At 51.3% G+C, this 22372-nt stretch overlaps 1 protein-coding gene across 1 annotated transcript in view; it reads left to right on the top strand.

Moving 5' to 3' along the window:
* Positions 1–20893, top strand: part of CNGA3 (cyclic nucleotide gated channel subunit alpha 3) — a 41296-nt gene extending 20403 nt beyond the window's left edge. The window contains exons 4-8 of the mRNA XM_070069684.1: positions 1197–1376; positions 3940–3993; positions 11642–11749; positions 13679–13785; positions 17496–20893. Of these exons, the coding sequence (XP_069925785.1) occupies positions 1197–1376; positions 3940–3993; positions 11642–11749; positions 13679–13785; positions 17496–18904 (1858 nt within the window). The 3' untranslated portion in view covers positions 18905–20893. The remainder of the gene's footprint in view (positions 1–1196; positions 1377–3939; positions 3994–11641; positions 11750–13678; positions 13786–17495) is intronic.
* The last annotated feature ends 1479 nt before the right edge of the window (positions 20894–22372 follow it).

The following is a 22372-nucleotide window of genomic DNA, read 5'->3' as shown; positions in this document are numbered from 1 at the left end:
AGAAAGGCCTGGGCTGGCCGGGGCTGGGGCGAGCAAGCCCCAGAGCAGGTGAGGCTCTGGCCAGGAAACCAGAGAGCCAGGGCCCCGGGGCCCCCCAGGTGGCAGCTGCCTTCTCCCTCTCCGTGGATATTCCTGTGCGCTTCTCTGCCCGTCTCTTTCTGGCTTTCTTGCCTCACAGAGCAGCAGGTGCAGGGCTGGGAATGGCCTCCCTTGCTGACACGGGGCTGAAGCGCCAGGTGCACCTGGGAGTAGCTCCCAGTGCAGAGGTGCGAGTGACCGCCTGTGGGTGGGTTGTGTTCCTGCAGTCCTGTGGCAGGGGCTGGGGAGCAGTGTGCATGCAGCTTTGGTTCTTACCCCCTGTGCAGAGGGAGGGGGTGGGGGGTGTGTTCTGACAGAGGTGGGGCGGGGTCGGACCGGCACCTCAAAATCCACCTATAGCAGAGTTCTCTGCCACTGTGTGTGCACAATGTTTTCTTGCTTCTGTCTATTTCCTTAGGGTTAGGACACACAAGAGTGGGACTAGGGTTAAAGTGCATGACCAATGCGTGGCTTAGGTCCAGGTTTCCCAGAAGGGACTTTATTGGGGACATCTTGTCAATGCGGGGTCGGGGGTAACTGTGGACCCCCCATGACAGAAATGGGAAGTGTCGAAACACCTGTGCCCATCTTCCCATCTCCCCCAGCAGGGAGACGGGAGGCGGTGGGACAGTTAAGATGAGCTCTGGGGCCTGGGACAGCAGCCCATGGCCATGCGCCCTCCGGGGGGATCCAGCTCCAGGCGAGGAGTGGGGACAAGTTGCAGGGGACTTGTTAAGGGGAAACATTCCTCAGATTGGGGCCCGCGGGGGTGGGGGGTGCTGTACCTGGATGCTGGCTCTGAAAAGTCATTTGGAAAGTCTGTTGTTTTGCTGTTCCTCTGCTTAGCAGTCATAACCAGAGAGAGAGGAGGGGAGCAGGGAAGCTTGCTAATGCCCCTTTTGAAGCAAAGGACAAAGCCCTTATAAAGTGAGCATCTCTGGAGGAAGAAGCTCCGCCCACTCTGCAGGTGTCCAGGGAGAAAGGCATAGAGAGCCCTCCCCCACCACAAACACAGTGGAGATGCCCCTAGATCCACACCTTGCTGGTCATCTCTGTGCCCCGTGCTGTCCTCTGTCCTGGTCTTGCTCGCTCACCACCTGTCCTGGTTACCCTTCCAGCTGGCCGCACCTCATCCTCTCGCTGCGCACCTGGGCTGCCAGGCACTTCCACCCCGAGGACCAGGCACCAGACTCTTTTCTGGAACGTTTCCATGAAGCTGAGCTCAAAGAGGTGGCCAGCCGAGAAAGCAACACCCAGTCAAGTGTGGGCAGCCAGGAGCCACCAGACAGAGGGAGAAGGTAGGAATCCAACAGGAGCAAGGGCCGCCTGCGCCAGCTGGGCAGGCAGGAAACAGCTGCTTCTGCTTCGTCCACCTGGCATGTCCCCAGGGCGTGCTCCCTGTAAGTGGCTCCAGGGGAACACGGCCTGATCTGATGGCCAATGCCCCGGTTCAAGGAGCCCTGCGGGAGAGGACGCCTTTGGACTTGAGTTCCCAGCCTCCTTTGGCCCCTGAGCCCATTTTACATGGAGTCCCATCAGGATCCTCCACCTGGAGACGTTGGCCTCTCTCCAGCCTCTCTCCTCCCTCATCCTGGATCGCACCGCAACCCATCTTGCTCAGAGGCAGGGGGGGTGTTTTGTACCAGGAGCCTCAGAGGGGTACCTAAGTGGCACCCACAAGTTAATGTGCATGTGGATTTTTCTGGAAAGAAGGTTTTCAAGTTGGTTAGATTTTAAGGGGGCTCCATCCATGACCCAGATCAGAGTAAGAACCATCAGGAGAACGGGGCAACAGGTTGGGGTTGAGTGAGAATGGGTGGGGGGAGTGTTGGCTGCCTGGTAGGAGGTCTGCAAGACAGGAGCCCCTGCCATCTTCTCGCGTGCCCACCCCCCGAGTGGGAGATAGACCTCCCTGATGGACGAGCTCTCCTCTCCCCCACAACACACACAGATGCCACCTCCCCTCTTGCTTGAGAGGTCCTCCCAGGAGGTAGTCAGTGGAGAGGCCATTGGGCTACCATGGGCAGAACCCACTGTCCCCAAGGAGCTGCCAAGGGTCTCTGGAGGACGCTTGGGTCAGTCTGGAAGGGAGGTGAGAGTGGACACTGACGCCCTTGGCCTCACAGGCAGATTCCCCCCCATGGTTGTCTGGAGGAAAAGACCTTGAAAAGCTCTCTCGGGGCTGAACCCTCTGGACACTGCTGAGATTGCTAAGATGTCGAGGTGGAAATAAGCATGATTGCAGAACAGGTGACCCCTTCATGAGTTGCCAGAGAAAATGCCATGTATATGCACGGCCATGGGGAGGAGAAGGGCCCATGTCTGGGGCCTCTCCAGTGGGCGTGTGAGGACCCCTGGGTGGTGATGGTGATGGAACCCCAGGGAATCACCATGCATCTTCTTCCTGAGGCCCCCATTTTATTTCCGTGTTGGACATTTTCTGCGAGTGACCATCGGGGGACATCCAAGTCCCATCTTCTCTAAGGCAGGTGCAAGAACTCCCAGCTCAGGTGCAGAGGCCACCGAGACCTTCTCAGGGGCAAGTTCACATGAGCCTGGACTGCGAGTGTTCCGGCTCCCTGGGCTATGGGAAGAGGGGGGACAGCCTGCTGGCAAGGACATGGCAGAGTGACCCCCAGTTCCCAGGGCCAGGCATCCCTGAGTGAGCTCCATAATCGCAACACTTGGGTGCTGTTTGCCTCTGAGGCAAACATAGACGGCCCCACAGACATAAGGGAGAGGAGATGGAAGGGGGAGGGGTGCAAGGAGGGAGACAAAGTGGAGGACAAGGAGGGGGATAGAGAGAGGGGAAAAAGCCAGCCACCCAGATTAGTTCACTTCCTGGAAAAAGATTCCTTAGCTACATTGATCGAGTTATCTTCTTACAACCTTGGACTAATGGAGATGAATGTTAGACTCTGTGCATTTCCCACTGTGGCCAGGTGAGCAGAGGGGTGAGCGAGGACCACCTCCAGGACAGGCACCTGCTCACTCCAGGAAGGTTCGGGGCAAAGAAATGAATGTGATGGTGCAAGATGGCAGCTGATCAATCAGGGAGGCTTCCTGGGGGAAGAGGGTTTGAATGTTTGGACACAAACATCCCAGCTGCTAAGCAAAGTGGATGCAGGGGCAGGTCTTAGCTCCCCGGTGTGGGTCTGGCTTGCAGGTTAGGGGCACAGAAGTGAGTAAACACAGACCACTGCACCCCGGGGAGCTGGCTTTTCCCCATTTCCTGGTCTCACATGGGTTGCAATTTCCTGGGGGATTTTCAGAAGAGCGGAACCAATTCTGAAACAAGTAGTCCCAGCCGCGTTGTAGAGGGGGAGGGAGTCCCTGGCGGCGGCGGCTTAGCAGCCCAAAGGTGTTAGACTGGGCATCCAGTAGAAGGAAGAAAGTCAGGCTGAGCTGTCGCTGGCCGCTGGCTCCGTCCCGGAGGGCTCCCATGAGTGATGTGCAGTGACCAGGGACGGGCAGCTCTCGGAGGCTAACTGGCCTTCCGACTTTCTTAAACCGCTGTGAAGAAAACTCGCGCGGGTGGCTGAGCCCTGGGAGTGCACGCTGCGCCTGGAGAGCACCCGGAACTTGCGAAGGGATCCACACTGCTGGTGCTCCTTCATTCAGGGCCCCCGTTTGGCCAAGGGTTCCACTTCTCTCTGCCCCCAAGGCTTTCGCCAGAGCGAGGTTGTCGCAGGCACAGATCCTGTCCAACAAGCACAACGCCCTGGGCTCTTCAAGATGTGGGCAGGAAGGCCCGGGAGGGGGAGGGGGATAGAGGTGCTGGGACAGTCCCTGGGGCACATGGTCCCTAGGGATTGCAGCTGAGTTCTCACCCCCCGTGCTGTGCTCTCTGCCTCCCTGCAGTGCCTGGCCCCTGGCCAGAAGCAACACTAACGCCAGCAACAACACCGAGGAGGAGTAAGTACCCTGCTCCCAGCCTGGCTCGTGGGCCATCCTTCTCCTGGTAGAAACACAGCCGTGGCTCCCTCCTTAGGTAGTCTTGCTTCCCATCTTCCCGAAACACCCGGTAGAACATTCTAGAATCCTATTCCTTTCATTGGCAATCCATCCCCGTGGACAAGTTGGGGTGGGGTGGGGAGGGATGAGGGCTGTACAACTTCTTTGTGGAATTCATTCTTGGCTCTTTGACTCTCATTGTTCTCATCTACAAAGGTGCTGCGCTGGCTACAGGAGTGTGAATCTCCTGGGTCGCTGCGTATTTGAAGGTGCAAACCTGGAATTGCATGGCCAGGCAGTGGGTGTGCTCCTGGGTGATGTGACTGCATTTACATGCCACAGCATCAGGCTCCTGGGCACCAGGGAAGTGCCCGTCGTCTTAAGGCCGATTTAAGCCAATTTCGAGTGTAATCAGGACAGTGGAAAGAGGAAATTTGCATAGTTCCAGAGAAGAACCTCTCGGAAGGTCACCCTGGCATAATCACTTTCTGTCACCAGGTGCTGAGCTGGCAGATTCGTTTGATGTATGATTTTATTTTAGAACCCAGGGAGTATGCATATGTGTGTGACATTACACATGTGCATATATGTACATATATCACATTACACATGTGATATATGTACATGTGACATGCACATGCATGGTTTGCTGTATGAGGCATGCAGGTGTGACATATGTGCACGTGTGTGTGACATGCATGTGCATATGTGTGTGATTCTCCATTTACCTCTTCCTTCTGGAACTCTTGGAGGCAGGAGGGCCTTAGTTGGAGGTGAGGGGAAACCATCACAGTGAACAAGAAATGCCACTTTCTTGGCTTTCAGGGGACAGAGAGTGTGCCAAGGCTTTTTTTTTTTTTTATCTCCCTATTTGTTTCTTGGATTGAACTTCTTTCTTTCTTTTTTTTTTTTAAACAGGCAGAGTGGACAGTAAGAGAGAGACAGAGAAAGGTCTTCCTTTGCCACTGGTTCACCCTCCAATGGCCGCTATGGCCGGCGCACCACGCTGATCCAAAGGCAGGAGCCAGGTGCTTCTCCTGGTCTCCCATGGGGTGCAGGGCCCAAGGACTTGGGCCATCCTCCACTGCACTCCCTGGCCACAGCAGAGAGCTGGCCTGGAAGCGGGCAACCGGGACAGAATCCAGCGTCCCGACCGGGACTAGAACCCAGTGTGCCGGCGCCGCTAAGCGAAGGATTAGCCTAGTGAGCCACGGTGCCGGCCTGAACTTCTTTCTATCTCCCTTCATGAAGGAAGCTCTTGGTGGGTACTACAAAAAGTTCATGGAAAAATGGAGTTAAAATCTACGTTTACATTGGTGCAAAAACATTTTGAAATCTGCAAAGTTGTTGTATAAAGTGCATTTCCCCACAAACATTTTTTTTGACAGGCAAAGTTAGTGAGAGAGAGACAGAGAAAAGTCTTCCTTCCATTGGTTCACCCCCCAAATGGCCACTACAGCCAGCGCACTGCGCCGATCCAAAGCCAGGAGCCAGGTGCTTCCTCCTGGTCTCCCATGCGGGTGCAGGGCCCAAGCACTTGGGCCATCCTCCACTGCCTTCCCAGGCCAAAGCAGAGAGCTGGACTGGAAGAGGAGCAGCCGGGACAGAATCTGGTGCCCCAACCGGGACTAGAACCCGAGGTGCCAGCATCTCAGGCAGAGGATTAGCCGAGTGAGCTGCAGTGCCGGCCTCCCATAAACTTTTTGAAGCTCCCTCATATGCATGAATTTTTAAAAACTTAATATCAGCATCATTTTTTAATTCCATTTTCCATGAACTTTTTGAAGTACTCTTTTTTAAAAGTTAAGTTATTTACTTGAGAGGCAGAGTTACAGAGAGAAAGGTCTTCCATCTGCTGGTTCACTCCCCAAATGGCTGCAATGGCCAGAGCTGGGCCAATCCCAAACCAGGAGCTTTTTCTGAGTCTTTCGCATGGGTACAGAGGCCCAAGCACTTGGGCCATCTTCCACTGCTTTCCCGGGCCATTAGCACAGGGAGCTAGATCCAAAGAGGAGCATCCAGGACTTCAGCAGTGCCCATATGCGATGCCAGTGCCGCAGGCATAGTTTCAGCCTGCTACACCACAGCGCTGGGCCCTTGAAGTAATCTTATATTTCTTTAAACATAAATCTGGCCATTAATTAGAGTCCCCACTGCCAGCAATGAAGAAAAATGAAATTATTTCATCTACAAAATTATAGCTACTATGATATTGTTTTGATGTAAAGCCAAGCCTGACATTCAACTCCCTTGAAACCTTGGCACTGAATCCCGCAGGCAAAGAAAGGCTCCAGGCACCGAAAACCATGGCCAGAGGTCCTACGGCTGCCCTGTACCGGGCTGGGATGTGGGCAAGGACTGGCCGTGCCAGGCTCTTTTCAGATAGGCACATCTCATGGGTCCACATTGCAGCCATCACCAAGGTACCAGATGGGGAATTGTCCCAAAATAGAGACACCTGGGCACAAAAGATATGGGAGATAATTTTTTGTAGACACCATTCTGCACATTTCCATCACATTTTCCTGTAATCCCATGGATCCGGAATGATTTCCTTCTGCCAGACCAAACTGGTCCCAGTCAAAACCAGCATCATGTGTGCGAGTCTGTCCAGTTCTTTTAGGGGAAGTGCAGCGTGGATTTGGGGATGGAAGTGTTTAGTGCTGGGTTTCTCCTAGGTCCCCAGCAGTTCGGTAGCCAGAGGAAAGGCTGAGGCCAGTGACCCAGGGCCACAAATCCTGGATAAGGCAAACTGAGCCTAGTGGGATTAAACGCAAGCAGAGCTAAGTGCTCCTGATAAGCTTGTGGGCAGCGCCCTCTGCTGGTGCCTTTAACACTAACGAAAGCCAGAGCGTTCCAGGATCACATCCCAGTAGAGGGGAGATGACGGAGGATGGGTGACTTCCCTCGCAGTTTTAGTCATCTTTTATTCTTGCCTACTGTCAAAGGGCAAAATTATAGCAAACTTCAAGATTTCAGCCTACTTGTATTTGCAATTCTAGAATCAGACAGCCCTCCGAACCATTAACAGAGGGAAGACAGAAGTGACTTAGAGAGGGAGCTTAGCTGGTTACTGCTCAGTTTTCCCAGTTTGAAGCAGCAGGATGCCTGCGACTGCCTGCAACCCAGTCTCTGTTGTTGACCGAGACCCAGCAACTTGTTAGAGAAGCACGGCCCAAGTCAGGTGTTCAGTTATTCTGCATCTGTTAGGTAGAGTCGAGTACAGAAGCATCCTCCATCACTTTATTTATATATGCACTGCTGCAAGCTTGGAAGGCAAGAAAAACACTGGGTGTCAAAGACACGAAAAGTACACCAGGTATTGACCATGGAATACCACTATCAGAGAGGAACACGTTAGCAAATATTTCTCCAGCTATTTTCCTAGGCAGATAGGAGTAGATTGAATAGGTTGATACAATACACAGGTGTTCTCCCACTCACCATGATTCAACTTGGCATTCTTTGATTTTACAATGGTGTGAAAGTAATATGTATCCAGTGGAAACCATGCTTTGAATCTTGAATTTTTTTAGAAGATTTTATTTATTTGAGAGAGTTACAGAGGGAGGGAGAGGTCTTCCATCTGCTCATTCACTCTCAAATGGCTGCAATGGCCAGAGCTGTGCTGATCCAAAGCCAGGAGCCAGGAGCTTCTTCCAGGTTTTCCATGTGGGTGCAGGGGCCCAAGCACTTGGGCCATCTTCTGCTGCTTTCCCAGGCCGTCAGCAGGGAGTGGATCAGAAGTGGAGCAGCCGGGACTCAAAGCAGTGCCCATATGGGGTGCTGGTGCTGCAGATGGAGCTGTAACCTATGCCACAGCGCCAGACCCAACTTATATTTTCTTAAAATATTTTCCATTTACAATGGGTGTATCAGGACATAAGTCATTGTGAGTCTGGGGCATCTGAGTTATATATGCTATATAATATATACAGTATAATACAGAAAGAGCATCTGGATCCCAACATAGTCATTTAAGAGCTTTGTGATGGTGAGCAAATTACCTGGCTTCTCTGTGTGTCAGTTTCCTGGTTTACAATGTGAGGATTGTAGTATTGTCTTACCAGGTTGTATGAAGAGAAAATGTGTTAATACATGTTCAGTACTTAGAACAGTGCCTAATACATAGAAAGTGCTCAGTAAATATTGACTAATGAGGCAGGCAGAATAAAGCCACCCCAGAAATTTCTACCATCCTAGTCCTTGGTACTTATGCATAGGTTAGCACATATAGCAAAAGGATCTTTGCAAATGTGATTAAGCTCAAGGATCTTAAGATGGGTAGGTTTTCCTGGGTGTTCACCTGAGTCCTGAAAAGCAGAACAGGGAGGTGGAAGAGTGGTGCAGACATGCAAATGAGGGAAGAGGAGTGCCGGTGTGAGGACCTCCTCCTGTCACTGCGGCCTGAAGACAGAGGAAGGGGACGTGAGCCAGGGGATGCAGCAGCCTCTGAAATCCAGGGATGGCTGACCATGCACTCCTTTCGTACTGGATCAGCGTGTCAGCCTCATTCTTGTCAACCCCCCCCAACCAGTGGGGACCCTTCTAGAATGGACTGATCATGAGAAAGGATACCTGATTCTTTGTTTTCCAAAACTGAAAAGCCTTGAAGAAACAATGAACTTGTTACTAATGATCTTCTGTTAATTTCATAGAATTCTACTATAGTGTAATACAATATTGAATTTTGAAAACCTTAACATGGATATTTCTTCAATTTATGAAATTGTAATGAAATAAAGAGTCTTCAAAAAAGTTAAAAAAAAAAAAAAGGAAGGAACTCAGTCCTACAGCTTTAAGGAACTGAATTCTGGCAACAATCCAAATGGGCAGGAACTAGTTTCTCCCCTATAGCCTCCAAAAGAAACATAGCCAGCTGGCACCCTGATGGTAGTCCAGTGATATTTGTTCCAGTTCTGAACTGCAGAACTGTGAGAAGATAAATGGATGTTGCTTAAAGCCACTAAGGATGTGGCAATTTGTCATGGCAGAAATTGAAAACTAGTAATACAGTGTTAAATACCAGAAGTGGGGTGCTGCTAAACAAAATATCTAAAAATGCAGAAATGACTTTGAAAATCAAGTACTGGGGGCAGAAGCCGGAAGAATTTTGAGGAGCATGATTTTAAAAAGAAGAAGAAGAAGCCTAGATTGCTTTGAAAGGGCTGTTAGTACCACTGTGTGTGTGTGTGAGAGAGAGAGAGAGAGAGAGAGAGAGTCCCTCCTTCTCTCTGTCTTTCAAATAAATAAATCTTTTTAAAAAAAAAAAGGCTGTTAGAAACATGGATGTGAAAGACTGTCTGTAAGGGCTCAGGAGGCAATAGAGTGTATTACAGAGAAAAGTGAAATCACCTAAATGGTCATAAAGAGGTTAACGGCAGAACTCCGGACTTTAAGGATGCAGCTGGTGAGGATCCAGGTAGAACTGAGAAGATGATTAGGAGCCAGAAGGAAGGGGATTCTTAGCTCAATGGAACTGTGCCCAGCAGTTAAGTGGGAAGCAGAACTTGTAGGCAATGAACTTGAGTGTTTAGCTGAGGAGATTTCCGAGCAAGGTGTTGAAGGTGCAGCCTGGTTTCTTTGTCGTGCCTGTAATTAAAGGCAAGAGGAGACCAATACGTTGAGGGAATGAATGTTCAACAAAAAGGAGCCCGGATGCGATGATTTGGGTAATTCTTGGCCTACTTATAGGACAAAAGATACCAAGTTTAAGAGGTTCCCTGTCAGAAACTTGTTCCTTAGAGAAAGAGCCAGGAGTGTGGCTGGACGCCTTTTGGCTGTTACCTTCAGGAGATGGAAAGTTCTGAATATTCAGTCACACAAAACACTATCTTTGGAGGTTTAGGTGTGACGACTCCTCCTGGCCACCTCAGCAGAAGTCAAAAATAAAGAGACTTCTTAGATCTCTGGATGAGCCTTTAGTCTAATTGAGCGAATCCCCATTATAGGTATAACTCATGGAATCCTAGAAAATGTTACACCAGCAGAGACATTGTCCACTTGGACCTGAAGGGACAGAAGAATATGAGGAGTGGGCACTTAGCCTAGTGGGTGAGATACTCACATGCCATGTTATAGACAGGTTTTGAGAACAATGTGCAGGCTACACTCTCCGTCAGAACACAAAGCCCGACAGAGGACTTCCAAAATCCCAGCTGATTTTTCTACCCTCAGTGTGGATTTGGGTTCATTAACAGTTACCTTCAATTCGTCTCTGATCTCAGACCCTTTGTGACTTCTGATGAGCTCAGGCAAATATGTCCAAAACTGTAGCTTATTGGACTGGACCACAAATTTCTCAAGGTGTGCTTCAATGTGGCAGTTTATCTCATGCTTCAGGAACAATACACAGGGTCTTCAAAAGGCTCATGGAAATGTATATTATCTTTTGCAAAAATTTCTTGAAAGGCAGAGAGATATGAAGGGCTCCTTTCTGCTGTTCATTCTCCAGATGCCCAGAGCTGGGAACTCAATCCAGGTCTCCCCTGAGGGTAGCAGGGAAACCAAGCACTTGAGCCATCACCTGCTGCCTCCCAGGGTGCGCTAATAGCAGGAAGCTGGACAAAGCCGGGATTCCAATCTGATACAAGTGTCCACCCAGCAGCTTAACTATGAGGCCAAACTCCTGCCCCAGCACCTGATCTTTTTTTTAATTAATTTATTTATTTGAAAGGCAGAGTTATAGAGAGGCAGAGGCAGAGAGAAAAAGAGAGGTCCTCCATCCGCTGATTCACTCCCCAGATGGCTGCAATAGCCTGAGCTGGGCCAATCCAAAGCCAGGAGCCAGGAGCTTCTTCCAGGTCTCCCATGTGGGTACAGGGGCCCAAATGTTTCCCTGAAACTCTTCCACTGCTCTCCCAGGCCATAGCAGAGAGCTGGATTGGCAGTGGAGCAGCCGGGACTCGAACCGGTGCCCATATGGGATGCCGGCACTGCACGTGGTAGCTTTACCCGTGATGCCACAGCGCCGGGCCCAGTACATGATCTTTTAATTCCATTTTCCCATAAAATTTGTGGCATGCCTGCATATCCAACAATAATAATGAAGTCAGTAACCTCGCTTTAGCACAAATGGTAAGGGTTCCCCAGTTCAAGCCAGAGAAGAGCCACCTTGGAACCTCCCAGGCACTGTTAAATATGCACTGCCTGGACCCAGTCCTAGAGCGGTTTGTGGGTGAACCTGGGCATCGGCATTTTCATGCAGCTTCCCCAGATGGTCTCTGAACTCCCCCAGCAGCTGTCAGTGACCTTGCTGTGGGTGCTCTGGTATTCCCAGCACCCTGAAGGTCACAGGTCTTGCACAGAACACGTGAGATTATCACCACCATGATTTAGTAGTCTGCTCTGACTTCCTGGGGGAGCTGAGCTGGGGGGAGGGGGAGGGCGCCTATGGACCTCCTGAGTCTCCTCTGGCTCCCAGGCTATCTGCTCATACAGGGATACCCTATGTCACCCATGAGACAGGAAGGCCTCTGTCATGGGCAGCGGCTTCTGGAGCTTCCACCTGAAATGGCCCTCGCGTCTCTTGGCGAATCCAGATCTCGAAACCCTTCCAGAGTTAATGGCTTCATCATGCTGCACCGTGTGTGCGTGTCTGTCTTTGCAGAAAGAAGAAACGTACCCTCGTGGTGGACCCCTCGAGCAACGTGTACTACCGCTGGCTGACCGCCATCGCCCTGCCCGTCTTCTATAACTGGTGTCTGCTGGTGTGCAGGTAATGAGGAGGGCGGGGCAGCCAGGCCTGGAAGACAGAGCTCCGTGTGCCGGTTCTGGTCCCCTCACGGCCACCATAGAGCTCTTGTGCTTCACTTTCCCCACCTAGAAAATCAGGCGATTCCCAAAGAAGAGAGCTAGTGAGATAATGGCAGGAAACTGAGCTTGACCTTGACAGTGGGGTCTGGCACTCGGGCTTCCTTGAGCAAGCAGTGCCAGTGCCGGGGCCACAGGGACAGGTTGCTGCGCTGCCGAGGGGCGGAGCGATCTTTCTGAGCACATGCGGGGGGGGGGGGGGGCGGAACATGGCGAGAGGACACTGGTCTTGGGTGTAAGCTGTGGTTTGGGGCAGGGTCCGCTGCTCCTCTTTTGCGAATAGACGTGAGCTTTGGAGAGGCTGCTAGGCAGGCAGCTACTTCGAAGGTGCACAGGAGCCTGCTGCCTGTCTGGAGGCGGCAGCCACCCAGAACCTTCCTAAGCGAGCTGCAGACTGGAGACTAGGGGGAACCGCTACTGTTCTGATAAGCAGGAGGAGGGTTTTGCCCTCTCCTAGAAAACCTGCAAGCTGCGAGTGCCAAGGCAAGATGCTGCTGCCCCAGGGGGAGGCAGGGGGTTGGGGATTTCCTGGGCATTCCTGCCGGGCTGGGTACCAGCGGGAGCTGTGTTCCCCAGGGGGCCTTTGGAGCATTCCTGGGCATGCTGCCTGACCAGGCTGTGGGACGAGCGATGTGGCACACTTCTGAGAAAGCCTGCAGCAGGCTGCAGGGTGCAGCGAGGGTCTGAGCTGCCACTCTTCCCGAGGCTCCCAGGGGCTGGGGAGCCCGCCATTCCTAGCAGGCCTGCAGGACAGTAAGGCAGGCTTGGCTGCTCCTGTCCTGAGGGCATGCGCTGTGCGGGCGGGCGGGCGTGCATTCCTAAGCTCCTTTGCAGGGCAGGTGCTCAGAAGCAGGTGGCTGCTCCGCTGAGGGGAAGCCGAGCAGCTTGGGAGCTTCTGAGATGCAACTCGGGAAGGGGCAGTGCCTTCGGGGCCTTCCTGAGCCCATAGGAGGATGCGAGGGCTGGTGAGAGGAGGAGGAGGCTTTGCGGTTTTCCTGCGCGAGCCTGCACGACGGAGAGCCGCTGCTTTGAGCGGCTGGGCGCTGTGTTTGGGGATATTCCTGGTCCAGCGGCGTGACAGGTGCAGAGGAGACCTGAAGCTGTCTCAGTGGCAGCAGACGCTTTTGGGGTGACAAAGGATGACCCCTGCTCCTCTGAGGGTTTGCGGGACAGGTAGAAAGGAGGAGAAGGAAGGCATTTCCTTGGTGAGCAGGCAGGATGAAGATGTACAGGGCGAGGGGGGCTCTGGGGATGCGGGCGTGAGCTGCTGTTCTGCAGGTGGCCGGCAGATGTCGCGTTGCTGGCAAGCTGCAGCGGGGACTGGGGCGCTCCTGGGGCTGGCTGCTGCTCTCTTGAGGCAAGAAGCTCTGTCTAGCCTCTGTGGGTTCTGTCTGTGTGAGGAAGAGCAAGCAAGCATAAAGGTCTAGAAGGTAGAAAATATCGACTGGCTCATTCAATCGTTATTCTCCCAGAAAGTTCATGTTTCTGTAGGAATTTGACCCCAGAAAGGGCAGATCTTTAGCCCCTTGACACGACTCTACCTAAAAAAGGTGGCGACTACTGCTAAGGTGTCTGGTCGCCCTGGAGCAGCCCCAGTGCCCACTGTTGGGGGTCAACCCGGCTCTTCTTGTGACCATGGAACAGAGAAGCTGCCAGAGCCTGGGCCTGCCCCTCAGGGGCCTGAGGTGTTCACGCTGGGGTAGGGACACTGCAGGCCACACTGTGACTGTGTGACGTGAGCCAGTGCCGGCAGCACAGGGCCGGTGCCTCACAGGCTCTGTCCCTGCTCCAGACCCACGCTGTCTGTCTCACGTCTCACGTTTGCCTGGTTTAGGGCCTGTTTCGATGAACTTCAGTCTGACTACCTGATCCTGTGGCTGGTCCTGGACTACTTGGCGGATGTCCTGTATGGCTTGGACATACTGGTGCGAGCCCGGACAGGTGAGTGTGTGTCCACCCAGGCACTTCTCTGGGCCAGGCCATGGACCTTTAGGAAAGGGGCCATGGGGAGGGCAGGAGTGTTTGGAAAGATCTGGAATCGTAGACTGGACATTACCTAGCCTTGGCCGTGAGAAGCCAGACAGGTCTGAGGATCCTTCCACGCGAGGGTGGGTGATGCCACCTCATGCCCCTCTAGGCTGGACCCACAGACAGGACTTTGAACAGGAATCAGGACACATGGACCCTGGGCTTTGCTGTGTGACCTTGGGTACGTCCAGAAGCCCGCCCACACCTTAGGCTCCTAGCTGTACACCCAGGACACCCACGAGTGCTGCTTTTCTTCTCCAAGAATTTTTTAAGTTAAAATATACAGAAATATGTCCATAGACACAGACAGAGAGAGGGAGAGAGAATCTTCTAGCCACTGATTCCCTCCACAGATGCCCACCATGGCCAGGGAATGGCCCAAGTCAAAGCCAGAGCCAGGCACTCCATCCAGGTCTGCCTCACAGGTGGCCGGAATCTGAGTATTGAACCTTCAATGTGGCCTCCAAGTGCAGCCCAGCAACAGCAGCACCTGGGGCTTGTTAGTTGGGCCTCTGGCCTTGGGGCTCGGCTTCTTGGGGAGGCCCCAGCTCTTAGTATTTCTGCTACCTCCTAGGGTCTGCACTGGCAGGAAGCTGGAGTTAGGAGCTATAGCTGGGGCTCCAACCCAGCTACTCTGATACGGGATGCAGGTGCCTTAACCCCTAGGCCAGATGCCTGCCCCTCTTCTAAGATTTTGCAACTCAAAACCATGCCATAGCTGTCCATGTAAGAACCACCAGGTCACAGCGGCAGAGCTCAGCCGTGCCTCATGGTGGAGCAAGCGTTCCTGGCACATCTGGCGTTCTCCATACTGCGTGATCCAAGAAGCGCAGACGTGGTTATTGCTATCTTAGCCAGAGACACTGAGTGACTTAACCCAAGTCTGCAGTCTCTCCCAAGCGATGCGAGAGGCTCCCATCTACTTCCACACTGTTGCTTTGTGTGGCAACTTGGGAGACCTTGAATATACGGCTGGAAGCTTGCATGAGTGACCTAGCCAGTCCAGGCTGTCTGCCACTCGACTGAGGTCACCTTAGCTCTTGGACACAAGAGCTATTGGGCCACCTGTCCCCGGGCTCAGCCAGGCTTCAGTGTGACAAGATACTCTAATTTTGATATGGACTCCCTGCCAATTCATGCATGGGTGCTGTCCTCAGCAAATAGAAGCATCTGAAAGCTGGGGGGAGATAGGGAGGCATGGACCCCGGATGGCCATGGAAAGACCCCAAGGGAAAAAATTGCCAGGATTGAGCAAAGACATTTTAAAGTTACAGTGAGGACTGCCAAGGCTCATGGAGATATGTACAGTCAGCACTCCCTATCTGCAGGTTCCACGTCCACAGATTCAACTAATTGCATCTTGAAAATCAGAAAAATGCCATCTGCACTAAACATGCGCAGACTTTTTTTTCTTGTCATTCTTTGAATATTATAGCAATTATTTGAATTGTATTGACTATGATAAAGGTGATTTAAAGTGTATGGGAGGAATGCATAGTTTATATCCAAATACTTCAATGCCATTTTATTTATTTTTAAAAAGATTTATTTTATTTTTATTTAAAGAGGAGAGTGAACAAAAGAGGGAGGAATAAGAGAGAAAGAGAGAGAGAGAGAGAGAGATAACGCACCTGCATCTGCTGGTTCACACCCCAATGGTTGCAACAGCCAAGGCTGTACCAGGCCAAAGCCAGAAGCCAGGAACTCTATCCAGGTCTCCCATGTTGGTGGCAGGAGCCCAAGCCCTTGGACAATCCTCTGCTGCTCTCCCAGGTGTATTAGCAGGGAGCTGGACTGGAAGCAGAGTAGCCAGGACTCCCAGTATGGAATGCCAGCATCCCAGGCAACGGCTTAACCTACTGCCCCACAATGCTGGTCCTGATGATGCTATTCTATCTAAGGGTCTGGAGCACCCAGAGAATTTGGTATCTGAAGGGTCCTGGAACCCCTATGGATAAAAAGGGATGACTTCATAACAAAAGAGTGGCACACAAAATAGGATGTGGTGTCCCTTATGTGTGACAACAAACTTGATTTTCCATTTTAGCGGGGGAGCAGTCCACCTGTGGTGTGGCCTCCGAGTGCAGCCCTGGGCTGGCAATAGCAGCACGTGGGGCTTGTTAGCTGGGCCTCAGGCCTTGGGCTGGCATTCTGAATAGGGCCCACCTCTTAGTGTTTCTCAGAGCCCTCCCTGTGATTCTGATGCTCACCAAAAAGCACTCATTACATTCTCCTCTCAACTTCCATGCATGCTTGAAAATGTAAAAAAATAAAATAAAAAGGAAGAAAGAATGCAGGCCATAGCCCTGGGTTGACTCCACGAGTCAGAATGGCCAGCCCATCTTGAGACCAGTCTGATGCTTCAGGGGTGGGTGCCTGACTTGGGAGGTTTTGGAAGCTCCTTGGGTGACAGTCGTGTCACCTGAAAGGAGAGCGTAGTGTTTCAAGAAGGTGGGTCTTTGCTCCACTAGTGACTGCTGGTATCAATTCAAGCCATAACCTGGTTTTTTTTTGTTGTTGTTGTTGTTTTGTTGTTTTGTTTTTTTGACAGGCAGAGTTAGACAGTGAGAGAGAGAGACAGGGAGAAAGGTCTTCCTTTATAGTTGGTTCACCCCATAATGGCTGCTGCGGCTGGAGGCGGAGGATTAGCCTAATGAGACGCGGCGCCAGCCCATGACCTGTATTTTTAAAAAAATTAAAATTAAAAAATTTTCAAATACACACAAAAGCAGCAAAAATAATATTGTGAACACCCCCTGACCCTCACCCATCTTCAATCATCATCAACACTTTGCTCATCTTGTTCTGTCTGTCCTCCTGCCTGGAATATTTGAAAACAAATCCCAGGCACTAAACCCTTAGCATGCATCTCTAACTTTAATAGATGGTTTTCAAAAATATATGGATGGCCTGCGGCACACCGGGTTCTAGTCCCGGTCGGAGCACCGAATTCTGTCCCGGTTGCCCCTCTTCCAGGCCAGCTCTCTGCTGTGGCCCGGGAATGCAGTGGAGGATGGCCCAAGTGCTTGGGCCCTGCACCCCATGGGAGACCAGGAGAAGTACCTGGCTCCTGGCTTTGGATCAGCGCGGTGCGCCGGCCGCGGCGTCCATTGGAGGGTAAACCAACGGCAAAGGAAGACCTTTCTCTCTGTCTCTCTCTCTCTCACTGTCCACTCTGCCTGTCAAAAAAAAAAAAAAATATATATATATATATGGATGTCTTCAATTTCATTTCTCCTTTAAATTTTAATCATTCATTGCTACCATCTAATACCTAATCCATATTCAAAGCTCGCCAATGGATCTGCGTTGTTTTTAATGAATAAATTTGAGAATCATAGAATAGGAAATTTGAGTGCCTTTCCTATAATAATAGTAAGTCTTTTGGGGGGACTTGTTTCTCTTGTATATAGGAAGGATTATCCAAAAATTCATGAAAAATGCATTTTGCAAAACCTGTGCATGGCTTTTGAAAAATGTTTGCACCAAAATAAGCTTACCTTTTAATTCCATTTTGCACAGAATTTTTTTGCAGTCCCCTCGTATGCTTGATACAAAATGTCTTTTTCTGATCAAAAGTGTAATCTCTCTGATGCCCATGGGACCTGCACCTTCTTCCCTAGGCTTCCTCGAGCAAGGCTTGATGGTCAGCGATGCCGACAGGCTGTGGAAACACTACACGAAGACCTGGCACTTCAAGCTGGATGTGCTGTCCCTGGTGCCCACAGACCTGGCTTACCTAAAACTGGGCATGAACTACCCAGAACTGAGGTTCAATCGCCTTCTGAAAATCTCCCGGCTCTTCGAATTCTTTGACCGCACCGAGACGAGGACCAACTACCCCAACATGTTCAGGATTGGGAACCTGGTCTTGTACATCCTCATCATCATCCACTGGAACGCATGCATCTACTTTGCCATCTCCAAGTTCATAGGTTTCGGGACAGACTCCTGGGTCTACCCAAACATCTCCAAGCCAGAGTACGGGCGTCTCTCCAGGAAGTACATTTACAGCCTCTACTGGTCCACCCTGACCCTGACCACCATCGGGGAGACCCCACCCCCTGTGAAGGACGAGGAGTATCTCTTCGTGGTCGTCGACTTCCTGGTGGGAGTGCTGATTTTCGCCACCATCGTGGGCAACGTGGGCTCCATGATCTCCAACATGAACGCCTCGCGGGCAGAGTTCCAGGCCAAGATCGACTCCATCAAACAGTACATGCAGTTCCGCAAGGTGACCAAGGACTTGGAGACGCGCGTGATCCGGTGGTTTGACTACCTGTGGGCCAACAGGAAGACGGTGGATGAGAAGGAGGTGCTCAAGAACCTCCCAGACAAGCTGAAGGCCGAGATCGCCATCAACGTGCACCTGGACACCCTGAGGAAGGTGCGCATCTTCCAGGACTGCGAGGCGGGGCTGCTGGTGGAGCTGGTGCTGAAGCTGCGGCCCACCGTGTTCAGCCCCGGCGACTACATCTGCAAGAAGGGGGACATTGGGAAGGAGATGTACATCATCAAGGAGGGCAAGCTGGCTGTGGTGGCCGACGACGGCGTCACCCAGTTCGTGGTTCTCAGTGACGGCAGCTACTTTGGGGAGATCAGCATCTTGAACATCAAGGGGAGCAAGTCCGGGAACCGCAGGACGGCCAACATCAGAAGCATCGGCTACTCCGACCTGTTCTGCCTCTCCAAGGATGACCTCATGGAGGCCCTCACCGAGTACCCGGAGGCCAAGAAGGCCCTGGAGGAGAAGGGGCGGCAGATCCTGATGAAAGACAACCTGATCGACGAGGACGTGGCCAAGGCCGGGGCGGACCCCAAGGACATCGAGGAGAAGGTGGAGCACCTGGAGTCCTCCCTGGACACCCTGCAGACCAGGTTTGCACGGCTGCTGGCTGAGTACACCGCTGCCCAGATGAAGGTGAAGCAGCGTCTAAGCCAGCTGGAGAGGCAGGTGAAGACCCACGGCGGCGGCCATCCGTGGGACGCCGAGGCTCCTGGGGATGCAGACACAGAGGACAAAGCACAGTGAGGGCCAGCATTGCGGCGCAGCGGGTTAAGCCGCCACTTGTGACCTGGCAACCCATGTATGAGTGCTGCTCCGCCTCCCCTCCAGCTCCCTCCTAATGCACCTGGGAAGGCGGTGGAAGACGCCCCAAGGGACCATCGCATGGAGGACCCAGGTGCAGTTCCTGGCTTCAGCCTTGGTTGGTGTGGCCGCTTGGGGAGTGAACCTGTAGATGGAAGAAGATATCTCTTTCTTTCTCCCTCTTTCTCTGTCTCTGCCTTTCAAATATATATATAAATCTTAACACACACACACACGTACACATATACACATGCACACACACTGTATACGCGCACACACACACAGGATCTTGGTATCTGTGTCCTGCTGCACATCCCAGCTGCCAGTGTGCCGTTCTGTGGCTGCAGCTGCACAGCACAGGCCATGGCCAGGAGTACATTCCAGTACCTTCTACTCACCCTTCACAAACGGTGTGGCCATAAGACAGAGCCTCAGTTTCCTAGCCCTAGTGAAAGGCCGGGCTGTGGCAGGGCCCCGGGAAACACTGCCTGAGGCAGGGCTCTGTGGGCTGTGGAGTATCCTCAATTCCAGTCTATGCAAGTAGGCAGGCAGGTTATTTTTTATGGAATTCACCAGGAATGATTTTAGGCTTTTGAAACCCAATTTTCTTATAAATAAAAGATTATTTAGTCACCTTCTCCCTCCCCAACATCATTTTCCTAACATCTGACTGTGGAGCTATAGTAGGAAGTGGGAAGTACAATGGAGCAACTCAAATCAACCTCACACATAACAGTTTGGGGGCGTACCAGTATGCATGGACTCCACTGGGGTTTTTTGTTGTTTTTGTTTGTTTGTTTTGCATCAAAATCAACTTCTCTTTAATTCCACGTTTCCATGGACATTCGAAAGCTCCCTTGTATCTCCGAGTCCGGTTTCTCCTGGTGTGTTCTTCAGAACCCCGGAAGCCCGGGCCCTCAGAGGTTCCCCTCTGAGGTCCCTCCACGTCTGTGAAGCGGACCTGGAGCCCTGCCATTCTGCCCCCTTGGAGCCAGAATCTGCTTCCTAGAAGAGCGTTAGGGGAAGAGACACCTGCTCCTTCCCTCTTGCCAAAGGGGCGCAAGGACACTGTCTACCCTCCCGCTTGGGTCAGGGCCCCGAGGTGCGCCAGGCCTCGCCCCAAGTGGAGAGCTGTGTCCAGGCAGAGCTCTGAAGTCGGAGACTTGAATGGTGTCTGAGGCCCACATCGGCCACAGCTGGGGCCATTTCTAAGACGAGGCCTGGATGACAGGTGTTTGCCAACGTCCCTTCACCCCTGTAGAAGAAGCCCCAGGCTCCCTTGGAATTTCATCCCAAGGCAAAGCTCTTAGCTAGGTGAACACTTGCAGAATGCAGAAAGCAGCTGTGTTTTAATCCAGTCAATAGGATTCCATTAAAATTGTATAATAGAGGTATAAGCCTGGGTTTTATGGTTGCAAACTATGACCTTGTTCCATCCTCTACTTAGGTACATGTTGCAAATTAGGCACAGATGAGAATTTCCCACACTCCTTTTCTCTTTTTATCTTCGTCTCTCTCTCTCTGCCTGCTGTCTTTCCTCCCCTGCTCTCCCTGCCCCACTCCTCATTCTTCTTTTTTCTCATGAAACAAATTCCCTATGGACTTTGACGAGTTGAAGGCCCCAAGGTCTGATGTTACACTGCATATGCTACACGACTGAGCCCTGCTGTAGTTCCCGCAAAAGGTGCCGCGTTTGCCATGATGTATTTTGCATTTATGTGGGTCTCTTCTTGTGTATAGTGTGGGCCATTGACTATTTAATGTTTTGGATGGATTAAAAGATCTGTTAAAGGTTATAGATTCAGATGCATATCATCAGCAAAATGTAACTAGCAATGTTCCTTCAAAATGCATCTCTTTGAAAAGCCTTAACTATTCATTATACCTGCATTTTTGTTTGCACAGGAAAAAATAAAGGCCTGGATTAAGAAATATGACTCTTGCTTGAGCTTTTGTCCTAAGGGAAGATTCAGTCCCAGGATGTATATCTAGGGTAGTGCGGGGAGACACCAGCCAGAAGCAGGTGAGACAATGCACATTTAAGGATTCCCAAAACACTCGTGGAAGGGCCACCACTGTGGCTCAGTGGGTTAAGCCACCACTTGTGACACTGGCATTCCATATGCGAGTACTGGTTTGCCACTCATGTGGGAGATCCGGATGGAGCTCCTGGCTCCTGGCTTTAGCCTGGCCAAGCCCTGGCTGTTGCAGCCCATCCCACTCCGTCTGTCTGCCTCTCAAATAAGTAAATATTTTAAAAATTGCAATGACGTGAACAAGGAATTATTATATATTCGGCATAGCATTGTAATAGCAAAAATTGTTTTTAAAATAATTGCTAGTACTTCAGAAAGACTTACCTATATATGAAGTGGAAAAGCATATATAATATTCCAATTTTGAAATGTTATATACATAGAGAAAAGACTGAAAAAGTATAGTTTCTAAATCTCTAAAGACTCTTTTTGTTTTCTTTTTGTGACTTTTTAATTTCTCTAAGGAATATTTATTTTTGGGGGGGGGGGGATGTGGCACTGTGCTGTAGTAGGCTAAGCCTCCACCTGCAGCATTGACATCCCAATGGAGCAGCGGATCCCAGCTTCTCCATTTCCAATCCAGCTCTCTTCTATGGCCTGGAAAGGCAGTGGAAGCTGGCCCAAGTGCTTGGGCCCCTTCACCCATGTGGGAGACCCAGATGAAGCTCCCGGCTCCTGGCTTCCAGTTGGCCCAGCTCTGACTGATGCAGCCATTTGGGGAGTAAACCAGCAAATGGAAGACCTTGCTTTCTGTCTGTAACTCTGTCTCTCAAATAAAACAAATAAAAAATCTTTAAAAATATGTATTTTTTAAAAAGATTTATTTATTTGAAAGGTGGAACTACAGAGAGGGAGAGGCAGCGGCAGAAAGAGATCTTCCATCCGCTGGTTTACTCCCCAAAAGACACAGTGGCCAGGGCTAGGCTGAGCCAAAGCCGGGAACCAGTCTCCCGCGTAGGTGCAGGGGCCCAAGCACTTGGGGCATCTTCGGCTGCTTTCCCAGGCCATTATCAGGGAGCTGGATGGGAAGTGGAGCAGCCAGGACTTGAATCAGTGCCCACAGGGGTGTTGACACTGCAGGCAGTGGCTTAACACCACAGCACCAGCCCCTATGTAATACATTTATGATAGAAACTTCATGGATATTTTTTAGGAATCTAGAAAGATGGTACCAGAGGCAGTGTAGATTTTTTGTTTCATTTTTGTATCTCTCCAAATGCTCCCATAAAAACACAGCAAGTAGCAAAGCAAAGTTAAAGATGCATGGGCAACATCTGAGACCCCTGAGAACAGAACTCCCAGCTCGCCAACAGGTGATTGGAAACAGGTGACTGAAAACCATGGCGGCTGGAACGGAGGGGGACTGGCAGGCTCC

Source organism: Oryctolagus cuniculus, chromosome 2 (assembly GCF_964237555.1).
Source record: "Oryctolagus cuniculus chromosome 2, mOryCun1.1, whole genome shotgun sequence".
Taxonomy (NCBI): Eukaryota; Metazoa; Chordata; class Mammalia; order Lagomorpha; family Leporidae; genus Oryctolagus; species Oryctolagus cuniculus.
Note: the sequence above shows the minus strand (reverse complement) of the source record. Positions and strands in the feature narration are given on the sequence as shown.